This window comes from Poecilia reticulata, linkage group LG12, assembly GCF_000633615.1.
Source record: "Poecilia reticulata strain Guanapo linkage group LG12, Guppy_female_1.0+MT, whole genome shotgun sequence".
In the NCBI taxonomy this organism is placed as follows: Eukaryota; Metazoa; Chordata; class Actinopteri; order Cyprinodontiformes; family Poeciliidae; genus Poecilia; species Poecilia reticulata.
In genome coordinates, this window is record NC_024342.1 from 3981235 (window position 1) to 3996238 (window position 15004).

The 15004-nt window shown below is 39.4% G+C and overlaps 1 protein-coding gene across 4 annotated transcripts in view; it reads left to right on the forward strand.

Moving 5' to 3' along the window:
- Window positions 1-15004, forward strand: part of adamts6 (ADAM metallopeptidase with thrombospondin type 1 motif, 6) — a 90439-nt gene that overhangs the window by 49916 nt on the left and 25519 nt on the right. For all 4 annotated transcript variants that reach the window (XM_008423379.2, XM_017307675.1, XM_008423378.2 and 1 more), the window contains exons 15-18: window positions 3950-4052; window positions 5505-5638; window positions 10773-10896; window positions 11516-11596. In XM_008423379.2, the coding sequence (XP_008421601.1) occupies window positions 3950-4052; window positions 5505-5638; window positions 10773-10896; window positions 11516-11596 (442 nt within the window). The remainder of the gene's footprint in view (window positions 1-3949; window positions 4053-5504; window positions 5639-10772; window positions 10897-11515; window positions 11597-15004) is intronic.

Consider the following 15004-nt stretch of genomic DNA (forward strand, 5'->3'; position numbering starts at 1 on the left):
CTAAGTGGACAGTTTGATTTCACAGAAGTTTGATTTACTTGGAGTTATATTGTGTTGTTTAAGTGTTCCCTTTATTTTTTTGAGCAGTATATTTTGTATAGTTGTTACACAATAAGTTAATCTTTTTCTGCTGTTGGTGGAAGTTTGTTCCACTGTTGCTGAAATATAATTAAACTTCCTAAATTTCTTACTGTAAATTCAATGTTTCTCAGCTGATATACTTTCAAATAGTGACAATATTATGGTACACTTAAATACCACTCTGCATTTCAAAATCCAAATAATTTTCTTTTTTCTTTTTCTATTGCTACTCTTGTAAGGTTAACATCAACTGCTGTAAAAACTTTGTTATGATGTAAGCTAATTAAATGACGCTAATCACAGCTACAGTAGAGTAGCTGAAGAATAACGATTCTTCTGGTTTTGACATGTTGGTGGAGGGGGAGCACCAAATGAAGATATGCCTATAGGGCCCCAAAGAGGCTTGGGCCGGCCCTGACTCTTTATTACATATATCTTGATCAACTGCAAATTTTATTTTTCTTTATTTATCATCTCAAACTCTTGAAAAGAAATACATTTCTCATCTTTTCCTCAGTGGATTTTCTTATATTTCTACCTAAATCAGATCTGAGAGTGGATACTTTGTCACACGACTGTGAGATCGTGACATTCAACGATAGACACAGTTGTCTAACTGCATAGTCCTCATCATGCTAGGATGGAAAAAGTTGGGAGAAACCAAAGGGTGTTACAGATGTGACTCCCAGACAGAGATATTGGAGGACAATGGGTTCTTGTTTGGATGGGTAGCCATCCGGACGATGATCGCACTGAATGGGATCCAGAGTTTCTTCCAGGTAATGGCAAAACCTCACAAAACCAACGACCAACAGAGCAGCACTCTTACCAAATATGGTTCTGTGGCGGCAGCAGCAGCTGCACCCCATTCCTCATTAAAAGGAATATTTTTGGCTGCTGGAAGTTTTGTAAAATTGTTTCGGACCTTTTCACGTTGATATGCCAAGATCAAGGTCCGCAATGTCATTTATCGCAATAACCTCTGGGACAATCTATTTTCCAGCAAAATTTCTTATTATGACAGGCCTAAAAGTGACTAAATTATTGCAGGAAATTCACTCATTTGTGCATTTTGTCTACTTTAGTGAGATATTTTAACTCACTGCATGTTTCCATACAAGTTCTTGTTAAGTGATTTTTTTTTATTGTAAAGGTTTTGCTCATGAAATTGAACCAAGAAGATATGGGTAATTATTAGGGCTGTAGTGATACAATAATCTCACAATACGATACACGATATTCTTCTCACGATACGTTATATATTGCGATATTCAGCAACCGATACAATTCAATACACTTTTGCAATTTTCTGAAAGATTTTAGAGGGACAGAGTGATTTTGGTGACATTTTGTGACAGTTATAGAGTTGGATTGAATTAATTTAACTGAAAACTGATTAAAAGCACCAACTACACAATACCTGGCTCTGCTTGGACATGGACGCAGATTTAAAGTCAACAGCTGGACAAAATGAATCAAAGTGGTGAGAAAACATGTTTCTTTTAGTTGAAACAGTACAAACTGTAGCTTACATGCATTTGTAAAGTAAATAAAGTGCACCAAGTACCCTGCTCTGAATAGTTTGATACCTTTTTAACCTTGACACTTAACATCTGAAGGAATCACTCTTAGCCTGATGACCTATTCACTCTCCCGGTGAAGCAAGCAGTGAGTGAGCAAGGTGACAGTTGGATGTTACAATACTTGCGGATGAATATAAATTTTTTTCTAGGAAAGAAAATTTTGATATATATAACCAAATCGATATTATTACACAGCCCTATTAATTATAGCTAATGTATAATTTTACAAAACGGGCACCTATGATTCTAATTTCACACAAGGCCAGGTTGGTTTGTGTCATGATGTGTAGTTTAAAAGTGGACCCAAATGGAGAGACGCAGAGGCAGCTTGTAGATGAGGAATGTTTAATGACCCCAAAATGATGAAAAAAGGTAGAAAAAAATCACGAGGCACACAGGAAGCCAGAGCAGAAAAAAACCAGGAATCCAGGAGCAAAACAGGGCAGGGAAACAACGGGACAAGACTAAGAAACAAAGGAATAACTAGACACAAGAATTAAACATAACTAGAGACACTAAGAAGGACTGAATGAAAATAAAACAGAAACAAGACTGATCTAATCAAAGAAAGCAGAATAATCAAACCTCTAGAACGACTCTAAAGACATAACGGTTTGGATGTATTTATAATTGTTGTGGCATCAAACCTTTTTTTTCATCTGAAACAGAGACGCACCAATCTGATACTAATGTCCGTGTTGGTCCCAATATTGAAAATTTTTTTAGATTGGGTATCGGTGACAATGTACCCCATCCATAAGGTCAGATCTAATTCTACATGATGGTTTATTAAATATGTTACATCAAAACTAGAATTCCTAATTGCACTTTCTGAACCATTTGAAATGTTTGTTTTTACATGTATGACCAAACTTGTGAAGCTATTGGTGTATTTAAATGTGCTGTGCTGGGGGAAAGTTATCAAATAAATTTGTAATTCAGTACATTTATGTCTGTGTTTAGAAAAAGAAACATTTTAAGTCAACTCAGCTCTGTCTTTTTGTGTTGGGTCGGTATTGACGATACTAAACCTCAGGTATCAGTACCGGTATCAGAAGTTAAAAAAGTGAATCGGTGTGTCCTTAATCTGAAACATCGCCTGGAAACATAAGTACAAGTCAGTAGGATTTATTGTTCCCCAGGTATGTCTGTGTTTATTCTCCTTTTATTTTACATTTTGTATCGCTAGTGACACTTCTGTCAGTCTCAGAGCTGATTTCAAAAAAATCAATTCAAAAAAGTTTTCTGAAAGCTTCAGTGCTTTGCGCAAATATTTAAGATGGCCGCAAACTGAGACCTCCGTTCAACTATTTCTGAAATTGTTTTTTTGTTGTTTTTTTTCTGTTGGTGAAAATTGAAATAGTTTAAGCCCTACTAGACGTTTTTTATAAATAACAGCAGCGAGCAAGCGGCGAGTGCTTTCTTTGGAAAACAAACAAGAGGCCCCGACCGCCGCTTCATACCGCCGACCGATCTCCGTCCAGGGAATTCTGTGAGCGCATGTGTGACGGCTCGGTGAAAAATACGAACGCTTACCCGCGCAGGCTGCGGTTTGTGTTGTTTCTGTTTCTAAATCAGATCAATTATTTATCGTAGAACCGATTCCCAATGAAAAGTAAGCTTTAGGGAAACGTGCCTGCAGACCACAGTTCCCACTGAGTCAACAATAAAACGCTGGAAGACGCTCAGATTTTTTTTTTTTTACATTATATATATTTTTTTAAATTGTCCTTTGTTGCTGTCTGTGGGAGATCCTGGCGTTTTTATTGGCACATTGCTGCGAACTGGAGGAACTGGAGACGGAGTTATCATGATCGGCTTCCGCGTCGGTAAACTTAAACACAGATATCGAAAGGTGTTTATGTAAACTTTGGTTCAGGAGAGTTCAAGGGTGGGGGAAAAGATAAAATCACTGTTTTTATTCTTTTTATGCATTGTAGGATTGGAAAGTTATAATAAATGTGAATAAAATATATTTTGGACACAAATGCTGTGCTTTGGCGTCAGCGCGAATACTTCATATTTAAGTGGAATTTCCAGATGAGGCCAAAATTATTCATATGCTTGGGTATTTTGGTTAAATCTTTTCGCTTATTAACGTTTCTTCTGACTGAAAGTAGCATCATCTCCAGTGTTGACTGGGTGAGCAGATACAACATGGATCTTCACTTAACATGTCTCTGGGATTTGAATCACATGAAAATAAAAAAGAATTGAATAATGTTTAAGCGTTTGATTATTAAAATCCTAAGCATTAAAATATCTTTTTTTTTTTTTTTCCCCAGGCATGCCCAGCTGGATCTCAGGATTTCAGGGAGAAGCAGTGTGCTGATTTTGACAACATGCCTTTCCGTGGGAAGTATTACAACTGGAAGCCTTACACTGGGGGTGAGTTCACGACGGCAGAGCTTTTGTCCACAAGATCCTCATGAAAGAAGCAACAATTACAGGCTGAAGCCAGCCCTCAAAGGGGCGTTATTATGGAAAATTGACTCTTTTGAGCTTTACATCGTATTTTAAAAACACACCTGGAGTGTTGCTTTGATTCTTTCATTCACGTTTGAAAAATCCTTTTGTCTCCGTGGCAACCATTCAGCTGTGCAAAACACCTGGGTGGACCTACCTCCGCTTTCAAGGTTGAAGTTCGTCCTCTGAGCTACAGCTTCCAAGCTTCCGCCTCACAGCTTGTTCCTTAACGACGCCCCAATCAGTTCCTTCAGACTAGCCAGCAGCAATTAGCAAACACCTGGTGGAACATCAGCTGAGCTCATTAGAGGAGCTACTTCTCTGTGAACCGCTGGTAAAAACATCAAAGGGTTAATATAGGAGCCATGTTGTGATAATTTACTGAAAGCGGAGTTTCAGAAAGAGCAGGAGACGGAGAACCAATTTCAAGGCTTTAAATCACAAAATCAGAAATCTTTTAAGTCATATTTGATATATACAGCATTTTTATAACAACATAGTTACTTGTTATAAAATGGCACCATGTGCCTGGAAAATACATAATACAGCCCCTTTAAGATCCATAAACTGAACTACAGTGGTCAGATTTTACATATGGAAGAGAAACTGATGAAGGAATGGAGAGAGTGCGAACGAAACATACTCTATAAATACTCTACTCTCCTTTTCCATACCTACTCAAACATTTCAAATACTTCAATCAGATACCAGACCCGTCCAGTCTGTCCAGACTGCATAGGCAGCCTGTTATGTTGAAGCGCAGAGCAGTGAGACCTGTCGTCCTCTCCGTGTCACCACTGACGGCTTGCAGGCCCGTCTGGAGCCGTGTTCCCCGTTCACACCAACAGAGAGTCGCTTCTGTTTGATGTCTGCAGAGTTCCTGGCATTCCTCTGAATCCTTTCAGCCGCTGCTGCTGGACCAAACTTGGAGTTCTGGACTCCTTGCTCGATGCATCTCGGGTCAACCAGAAGATGAGATGTAGCTGTCTGAGTTAAACTAGTAGAGATTTTGGGAACCAGTCGGTCTTTGAAATTCTTGCAATGCAAGTGTAATCTCATTTATCAAAAGAGCTGTTCAGTTCGACCGTTGACCTCTTGACCTACATCGCTTCATGTTTATGTAAAAAAAAAAAAAGAAAAAGAAACGGATAGCGTGAGCTAATTGTCGTTGGCAGGTCGTTGTGTCTCTTTGGATTTCACGTTTTGTTCTTTTTCTCTTTTGGTGAGTGGATTTTAGTTTGCTGAATTTTCTCCGCGTTTATGTTTTGTCAACACCGGCTGCAGCTCAGCGTGCGGCTCGGGTTCGGGTCACGCCGACCTCTCTCCGTGCGCAGGCTCAGCGGGAGGTAACAATATGTTCGCTGTGTGTTCCAGGTGGCGTGAAGCCCTGCGCGCTCAACTGCTTGGCAGAGGGCTATAACTTCTACACGGAGCGCTCCCCTGCTGTCGTCGACGGCACCCGATGTCAGGCTGACTCTCTGGACATCTGCATCAACGGGGAGTGTAAGGTAAGGCGAGCAAGCATCACTCATCTGGAATGCTGAGCGCATGCCAAGGTGATTTACCCTAACATCTGAAGGAAAAACTGCAATTAAGTGGTTGTTTTTATACAGAAACACATCAACGTTTAGATTTGTGCATAAATGAATTTGTATTTGATCTGATCTTTTATGGAATTTAACTTGGTGGTTTTTTAGTACTTTAGCTAGCAACCCAAACAGCCTTCAAGAAGAAATGTTTGAGATTATTTGAGCAATAAAAAGTGGCTTGCAAAAGTATTCACACCCCAAACTGAGGAGGGGAAAAGAAAAAGCTTTTTAAATCCAGAGTTTGAACTTATTGCCAAGGGCGACACTAAGGTTTAAAGACAAGGGGGGCTTAGACCCCTGGAGTCGCACAATGTTTTAGCAAACATAGCGGAAAAGTACAACAATAAAAACAGAGAAGTTGCTTTTCTACTTTTAAAATAGTGTTCAGGATAATAGAAACCTCTTCTACTACAAAATATGACTGCAAACAGTTGATGTACAGTATATAGTAAAGTGATTTCCTAGCAAACATTACTAACATTGCTATTATATAATTATATGTTGACATAATGGTGGCACGTTACAAAAAGGCTCCCCTTATACACGGCTAATAAATAGTTTATACATATATATATCTTATCACTCAATCTATAAACACCTTATAAATCACTAGTAACTGTTTATTATTCTTTACGTAAGGGTGAGAAGAAAACTACAGGATAACAAATTACATTTACATTTATGTTTATAACAACTCTAGATATAATATCTATGTGAACAGATTTGGCAAGAAACCAGTGACGTCTGCAGAATTCCTGACATTCCTCAAAATGATTTCAGCCGCTGCTGCTGGACCAAACTTTGAGTTATGGACTCCTAACTTGATACATGTCAGATCAAAGGTCAACCTGAAGATTTTGTCTCCTTCTCATCTATAAGGAGAGACTTATTGAAAGCAGTACTGAAATTAGTTTTATCTTGTTTCAACTGCACAAAGATATTTGCACTAGAAACTAGAATAAAAAGTTTTATATTTTTGATGCATTTTTTTTTTTCTTTTTGCAAAATGGCTGGAGAACATCTGTAAACAGCTGTTTTTGAAAGCTTGCGAAAAGGAAAAAAAAAACAAAAACGAAATAATTCTGACTTTAATCTGAGAATTGTGACTTTTGACCCTCGCCGTGCTGCTCTTCACTCAGCTCGGCCCAAACCAGAGGCAGAGAGAGTGAGTCGCAAACAAAGCCCTGAAAACAGTAATGACCTGGCACAGCGGCGCTCGCAAGGAAACCCATTATTTAGGTCTGTTCATGCAGCAGCAACCTCGCTCTTAAATAATTCTGGAAAAAGTGAACATTTTACAGTTATGGTCATTTGCCCAATTATACTTAATTCTGTAGAAAAGAGGAGAAAACCCTCCCTTCGATTTGTCTGAGTAAGCTATAAGGAAATCAGAGACACTCGCATTCATCACACGGACGTAGCACAAGCGCGCTCCGATAGCGCATAATCTTAAGTGTGCTCTTGTGATTGTAGATGCTGGCCGTTTAATTTTGTCAAATAAAACACTCCGCCGTCGCTCTATCTCGGCTTTTCCCTTCTCCTCCTCCTCCTGGGTCCTCTTTGACGGCTGGATACCGATTGTATAAACACGATTCCCAAAGCAAAGAGAAAGAGAAGAGAAAAAAAAAACTATTCTCTAGTGAGGAACAATCAGGTCTTTGAGTCTCTGATTGCGATCGAGTGACGCTGGAGGAGCTCTTATCAGGGCCCTGCAGCCTCACTCTGGATTGTTTCATGGTAAATAAAACAGCAAGAAACAATTTCCAGTTTTTATTGAATAACGATTTTCTTTATATTTGAAAAGGCCGATTTAATAACAAGGCAAAATACGGTTTTATTGAAAGGAGTTGGCAGCTGGTGCTCGCTTTGTTTTCATGAGCATAAATCATTGTGGGGTTTGTGTGTGTGCGTGTGTGCCTGTGTGTGTGTGTGTTCATGTGCGCGCAGGAGAAGGTTTTTCTGTGTAATCTTCCAGATGCAGCTGAAATAACTTTTTGGTTCCTCACTTAAAGTATTTGCTTTGACTTCCACCTGACCGTACTATTTGATTCCAGTTTGGCACAGAAAGGAAGCAGCTCTGCCCACAACTTTAATCTGATTCTCATAAAAAAAGAGAGTGGAACCAACACACACACACAAACACACACAACATTGTGTGTTGTTAGATGGCCAGAAGCTGTTTCCAGTTTGAATCCTGCTTCCCACTTTTATCTTCAAGGTTCTAATTCATGAACTTTCTTTTTCCAACTCAAAATTGCTTAAATTTTGGAAATTAAAAGCAATTCTAACATATTATTTGTATTTTATGTGCCAACAAGGAGTAGTACATAATGATTTTACTTTTTTCTTCATTTTTACAAAAAAAAATCTGAAACGTTTGACATACATTTGCATTTAGTTCCCTTTGAGTAACATCTTAGTTGAGGTGTAAAACGGAGTCTGTCTGCTCACAACATCCCCACTGTAAAACATGGTGGTGGCAGCATCATGCAATGGGATTTTGCTTTCAGCAGAGTTGATAGAGGCCACAACAGACTCGAGGCTGAGGCAGAACTTCACCTTTGGTGCACTGATTGCAGTTTTCTTTCCGATTGCCAATCACGATTTTTAAAACACTTGACTTGCTGATTATGATTTTGCCCGATACCGGGCAAAATCATAATCAAGATACGGATGGAAACATATTTCTTCCTGTTAATTAGATCAGGGAGTGCAGGAATCAGCCGCTTGGTGTATAGTGCGGTCTGGATTTGTCTATAGAGAGCAGGAGTAGGAGAAAACATATTTCTCCTTCTATGGAGCAACATTTCTGTCTGAAATGTTGCTAAACACAGCAAGAAAGTTGTTCAATTGACAAAGGTGGTGTGACTATCGTTAGCAGACATGACCTTCCTAACAGTCACTTAGACTTTTGCTGGGGGTAGATCTTCCAAAATAAAGAAAACCAGGCGCGATTTATCAGTGCTCCTGCATCTTCCACTAACACAAAAGTATAATTGAGGGGTGTAGATCGGAGCAGTTTGTAAGAATGGCCTAGTCAAAGCCCTGACCTAAATTTTGTTGAGAATCTGTGGCAAGGATGATCTATTGATGTTCTCCCCCACAATCTGATTGATGTTTGTGTATTGTTGTGCTTTAAAAACAACATACGAACGGAACTGTAATGGTTTAAAGCCGAGGTGACGAATGACAAATCAAGGTGCCGGATGTCAATAAACTCCCAAGGTCAGGTGACAAAACAAACCATAATGTAATCCCATAACACTAAACTCTTTGACTTTGAGCTCAGCTGAATTATCGTGTAGTCAGTGTTATCAGAACATTAAAGAATAAAGTCAGGATTAACTTTCTAGCAACAAAAAACACCAGCTGGATTTCATTATTATACTACAGCACATGTATAAAATGTCTCAATCCGGAGTTAAAACAGTGGAGGAAGTGGATTTCCATGAGGCTGTGGGAATACTGGCTAAATAAAAGGTGGAGGGCATTGTTGTACTCTGGTGACTTCCTTCATAAACAAACAAAAGACAAATCCTTCCCTCTGAAATTCCCCACACTGGATGAGCCAGTCCTGTTTCAGCTTCAGGAGGGAACTGTGTTCATTTGTTTTCTCTTAGACTGATGCCAGTTCTCAATAAACCTGCTTAGCTTTCCCTCATATGCAGCAGCTGTTAGCTTAGCGTAGCATAAACCCTGGAAACAGACAGAAATCGCTGGGACGGTTCTGCCAGAAGGGCACAGCAAGCCTGCAAACAGCATAAAACGCTGCACAAACCTATCCCGACCTGGCTGCTCTTGATTAAAAATGTCGCAAAAACAAGAACATAAGCTAGTAGCAAAAAATTGTTTCGCTCTGGTCCAGAAAGAAAAGCATTAGAAACATGTATATGGGAGGGTAAAGTCAGCATGAGAACCTTGAGTAAAAAATAAAATAAAGAAATAATTGTATTACACAGTATAACTGTGTCTATACAACAATTTAAACATGAGAATATTACAAAAACCAATTACTTTTATGTTGAACCAAATAAATATGCAGCCCTCCTTCTTTCAAAATAACAAATAATATAATATCTAAGATTTATTTATTGTTTTTTATGTACATTTTGTTGCTACGTTAAATAAACACCAACTAAAGGTAGACGTTTTCCAATTCCAGCTGCACATACCTTTTGGCTGCTTTACCGTTTATAGAATAACACTGCTATAGCAAGCTAAAGTTAGCTTCTAAATTAGCATGGCTATCTGCCAGACATGCCTTTATCTCCCTTTTTAAAACAGTGCTACCTTCATAAGATCAACGGATGGTCATGTTTCAGTTTCCTCAGCATGACTTTCTATATTTTTTCACAAAAGAAAAGAGTAGTAGTAGCCTTCTTTTGGCTAGCTGACCTGCAGTGGAGCAACAATAGAGGAGGTGCAGCTCTGTGCTCCTCACAGCCAGTGAAAACTCAAGTCGTTCCAACAGTTTCTCTGGCATATTAGTTAAAACACTTGCACTTTTGTATATGACTGAAACTTTTACCAATTTTCAACCCGTAACTGTCTATAGCAGCTAAACCCTGCTGATGTCTGGAATGTATCTACACATCTTAAGGCTTCTCATTTTTGTCTCATTGCCACCACTGATTTCATTGAATTTTTTGAGACTTTGTGTGATATTGTGTGATCTTTGCCAGATGGGTCAAAAAAATTGTAATTTTGTCCTTCAAGCTAAATGCTAAGTGGGCCGCTAACCTTACACTGCACATAACTATGAACACATCAGAGAAGAAATTGGAAATGACGTGTATTCAGTTCGATTCAAATTAATTTCTTCAAGGACAGAACTTTAAGCAATGATACATGTTAAAAACAGAGCAACCATTGTTTTTTGCACGCAGGTTTTCTAGCCATTTGCTAACATAGTCCTTGGTATTTTTTTTCCCTCCCTTCCACAGTTATGAGCTACTTTATGTTGGTCTATCACATAAACTACGTTGAATTTGTGTTTGTAAGCCTTTTGTCAGACAATCCTGACTTTGCCTCTCTTCCTCTGTTGCCTCCAAAGCATGTGGGCTGCGACAACATCCTGGACTCGGTCGCAAGAGAAGACCGCTGCCGTGTGTGCGGAGGGGACGGCAGCACCTGCGAGGCCACCGAGGGGCTCTTCAACGACTCTCTGCCCAGAGGAGGTAGACCATGTCTGACCTCCTGCCCCGATGTTTAGAAGTAGAGGGTTGACACGTCAGAGTTGTGTTAGATCTCCACTGATGAACTGCGGTAGAGAGATAGCACTTTCTGCTTTGCTTGTCAGACCATAATGTGACTCAGCCGTCTTTTGGTAAACCGATCTTGTACTTGGTTGGAACCGGGAAGGTAATCGTCTCCCTTTATCATGATTACCGTAGCTGTGTCAAGATACGGATGGAAACGTATTTCTTCCTGTTAATTAGATCAGGGAGTGCAGGAATCAGCCGCTTGGTGTATAGTGCGGTCTGGGTTTGTCTATAGAGAGCAGGAGTAGGAGAAAACATATTTCTCCTTCTATGGTATGGCTTGTAAACCCCCTAAAAATACGACGTGTGCATGATGGACAGTAAAAAAGAAAAAAGGGGAAAAATAAAAACAGAGCCTTTTTGTCCTCCTACAGGGTTGCTTTCTCCTTTTTGGGTGGTTTGGAATTTAATCTATATGTACTCCTACTTAGATTCAGATGTAACCTTACGTCTCGTCTGTGCTTGAGTAATATGTCACATAGAGGAGGTTGGTCATGGTCCCTTCAAATGATAGTTTTTTTTTTTGGTTTCCCAGGCTACATGGAGGTGGTTCAGATTCCAAAAGGATCAGTTCACATCGAGATCAGAGAAGTTGCCGTGTCAAAGAACTACATAGGTGAGTTATAGGCCGCAATAGGCTCCTCTTTGCAACCTTATTGAGAACAAGTTAGTGGTGTGAGATTCCAAAATGTGTTGGAATCAGCAGGGACTGTGTATGGAGTTAATTTCCTGTCAAAATATTCCGAACATTATACAAACTCCCCTCATGGACAAAATGATCTGTACTTGCTTATAAAACAAATTTCTGCCAAAAATCATGAGACACCTTAGATGAAATTAGGCATTTTCTACCCCTTCACAGCAGGTGGTGCTATCGAGACAACTGACACAGTGCTAATCATGTTAGCAGTGAGATAGCAGTTTAACACCAGTTTCTCTGGGACCCAACTGCACTTAAATATCATCCCAGTGTGCTTCAGTTGTCTCACTATTTATCTTCTTTGAACCTGATTGGTTGCACCCCCAAAAGTGGAAATAAAAAAGACTGTAGATGTTAGCTTCTGCTTTAGTGCCAAGATGATTTCCACTGCATATATGAATGTATTTTAAGGTCTATTTGGTGGCTGAGCTATTGATAGGCACCTGTCAGCAGGTCTATGGAGCTAAATTGGGGCCAAAAAAGGAAAAAAATGTGAAACTGACAAAATATTTAAAACTGAAAAAAATGAGATTGAAAAATAGCATAAAACTGTAAAAAAAAAAAAAAAAAAGTATGTGAGACTGAAAAAATAATTCAAAACTACATTTCAGATTCAAGCTTTTTTTGAGGTAATTTTTTTTTTCAGTTTCCAAACATTTTGTGTTAACATCTCAAATTCATTTTATTTTGAACAAACTTTATGCCCCCAATTTAGTTTCATAGAGGTCTCCAACATTATGCTGTGGTCCTTACTTCCCGTGAATACCGGGGGACCACTGTATGGGCAATTTGGAGGTGTATGTGCCTTTGACCAGCTGGGATTTCTACATACTGTGATTCCATCGCATGTTGAGCTCTAATCTTTTTTGATCTCAGGAAACAGATGGATTATTATGCCCTTGATATATTGCAACCATAGCAACGAGCCATTCTGATCTTGCCACAGACGTTTTGTGAATGCTGCTAATTGAGATCGCATTGTGTCCATGACGGCCTCATTTCTGGCTGCTTTTTAAAGCTGCGGTGCAAGTTTTGAAACCTCAGACACATTTAGGATTTTTTTTGTGTGTGTGTAAAATGATAAGAATAAACATCTACATTTTTCTGAACCACTCCTGAGATTAGGTCAGGCAACAAGGGCCAGAATTCAAAGCACAGCAACAAAAAATTTATACAAGAGTAACAAGAAAACAGGAGAATCAATAACGTGTTGTAACCGTGCCGCCAAGGTCTGGATCACTGCAGATATTTAATATTCTTAGCAATATTCAAATGTTTTACATCTTTCAAATTTAAATCTAAGAAATCCCACACGAACATGCAGCAAAGCAAAATTTCAAGCATTTTAAGGACATTCCCATACAGTCTAGTTTTTTACTCATGTGTAGAGGAGTTAATCTACCGCCGTGCAATGATTTGGCAGTTCGCAACGCCAAACCTGTTTCATATTTAAGTCTGTGTCATCCACATTTCCTCACATCTTTTTTTTTAAAGAGAAAAAAGCAAATTGGAGAATCCCATCATCTAATCTCCTCTTGCTTAACGCGAAGCTGTAAAACACAATCTCTCTTACGTGAAAAAAAACAACAAAAAAAAACTCCCTGTTTATTAATATCCACCTCGGCATCAGACTCATCCACTTTGTTCCAGACTAAACAAAAAAAATAAATAGTATTCACATCCCCGGCAGCATCAGAAGCAAAACAATCAGACAACCGGATTTAGTTAAGCCGGCCCCGCGTCTTATCATTAACCACAGAAAGACGTGTGGCAGCGCGTTGGATTTATAGCGGACGGCGTTGATGGACGACTTAAGTCACACTCTGAAGCGGAGAGCCATGTCGGATTTATAGGGCCGTGGTGACAGCTGCCTTCTCCGCCAGGACCGCCGAGGATATGATGTTCATATATCACAGTTTAAAGACTCACTCTTTTTTGGGGGGGGGTGGCTATTATTTTCCCGTCCGAGCGGTTTGTAACTTTATGAATTTCATCTGTGACCTCAGTTGATAATGATAATATTGTTCTTATGTAGCGTTGCCTGACTCTCTGCTCCTCTGGTTAGAGAAGTTTGGATTTTTTTCCCCCCCAGTGTTTTATTAGGTCTGCATGAGGAAGCATAAATACAGTGACGGGTGGCGGGTGAAGGGTGGTGGTGAGGGAGGAGAATATTTGCGGACTGCACTGGTAAAAAAAAAAAAAAAAATCACAATGCTCGCGATCAGAGCCAGATGTGCTGAAAATGGATTTATAGATAAAGGAGGAGGCTGTGGTATGTTAAGGAGCGTTGTTTGTCAAGTAAAAGTTGTGGAGAACAATCTGCAGAACATGATGCAGAGTGTCAGAATATTAAGTAACTGCATAGTTTGTTTTTCCTGTTTGTATACACAGAAAACGTGATTTTGAAGTTTAAACATTTTCTTGTCCAAAATGATGCTCCACCTGAATGCTCTTTACCGGCAAGGTTGCCATATTGTGGCCTTTGTTTATGCCAAGGACTCAGTGAACAAGTTTGATTTGGTTGTGGATTTTTTTCTGACCCTCAGCCCCCATCAATTTTTGATTAAAGGGGCAGAATTATGTAAAATCAACTTTTTTGAGTTTTATATCACGTTATTATTATCAAAGACACACCTGGAGCTGCAGGGTAACACTTTATTTGAAGGGGTGTGCATGAGACTGACATTACACCTGTCATGTAACGACAGAGTCTTCACAAATATTTACAACTGTTGTCATGAAATGCAAAGTTGCACTAAAATATGCATAAAAGTCCATTAAAAGTGTTATTATTTACCAAATGACACTTCTTGACAGCAGTCATAAACATTCATGAAGACTCCTTCATGTTTGTGACCGTTGTCATGTCAGTCTCATGCACACCCCTTCAAATACAATGTTACCAAGCTGCAGTTTCCAAGTTTTTTAGCTTTTGCCTCACAGAACAGCCCCTCCTACTGCAACTCCTCCACTCAGCTCCTTCAGACTAGCCAGCAGCAGTTAGCAAACACCTGCCGGAGCTGCGCATCAGCACATTATAGGAGCTACTTCTCAGTTCAACGCTGGTAAAAAAAAACGTTGTTATATGGTTAATAGAGGAGCCATGTTGTGACTTCCTGAAGGCGGTGTTTCAGAGAGAGGAGGAGTTTCTTAAAGAGACAGAGGCCCAATTTCAAGGCGTTAAATTACAAAGTCAAATTCCCTCCATGCAGGAAGGTCATCCAGGAAAAGAGCAGCTAGCATCTCAACCCCACATATCCTGGATACAAACTGTTTACCTTTATGTTGAAGCATCTATTTAGAAGATTAAGATGTTTTGATTTT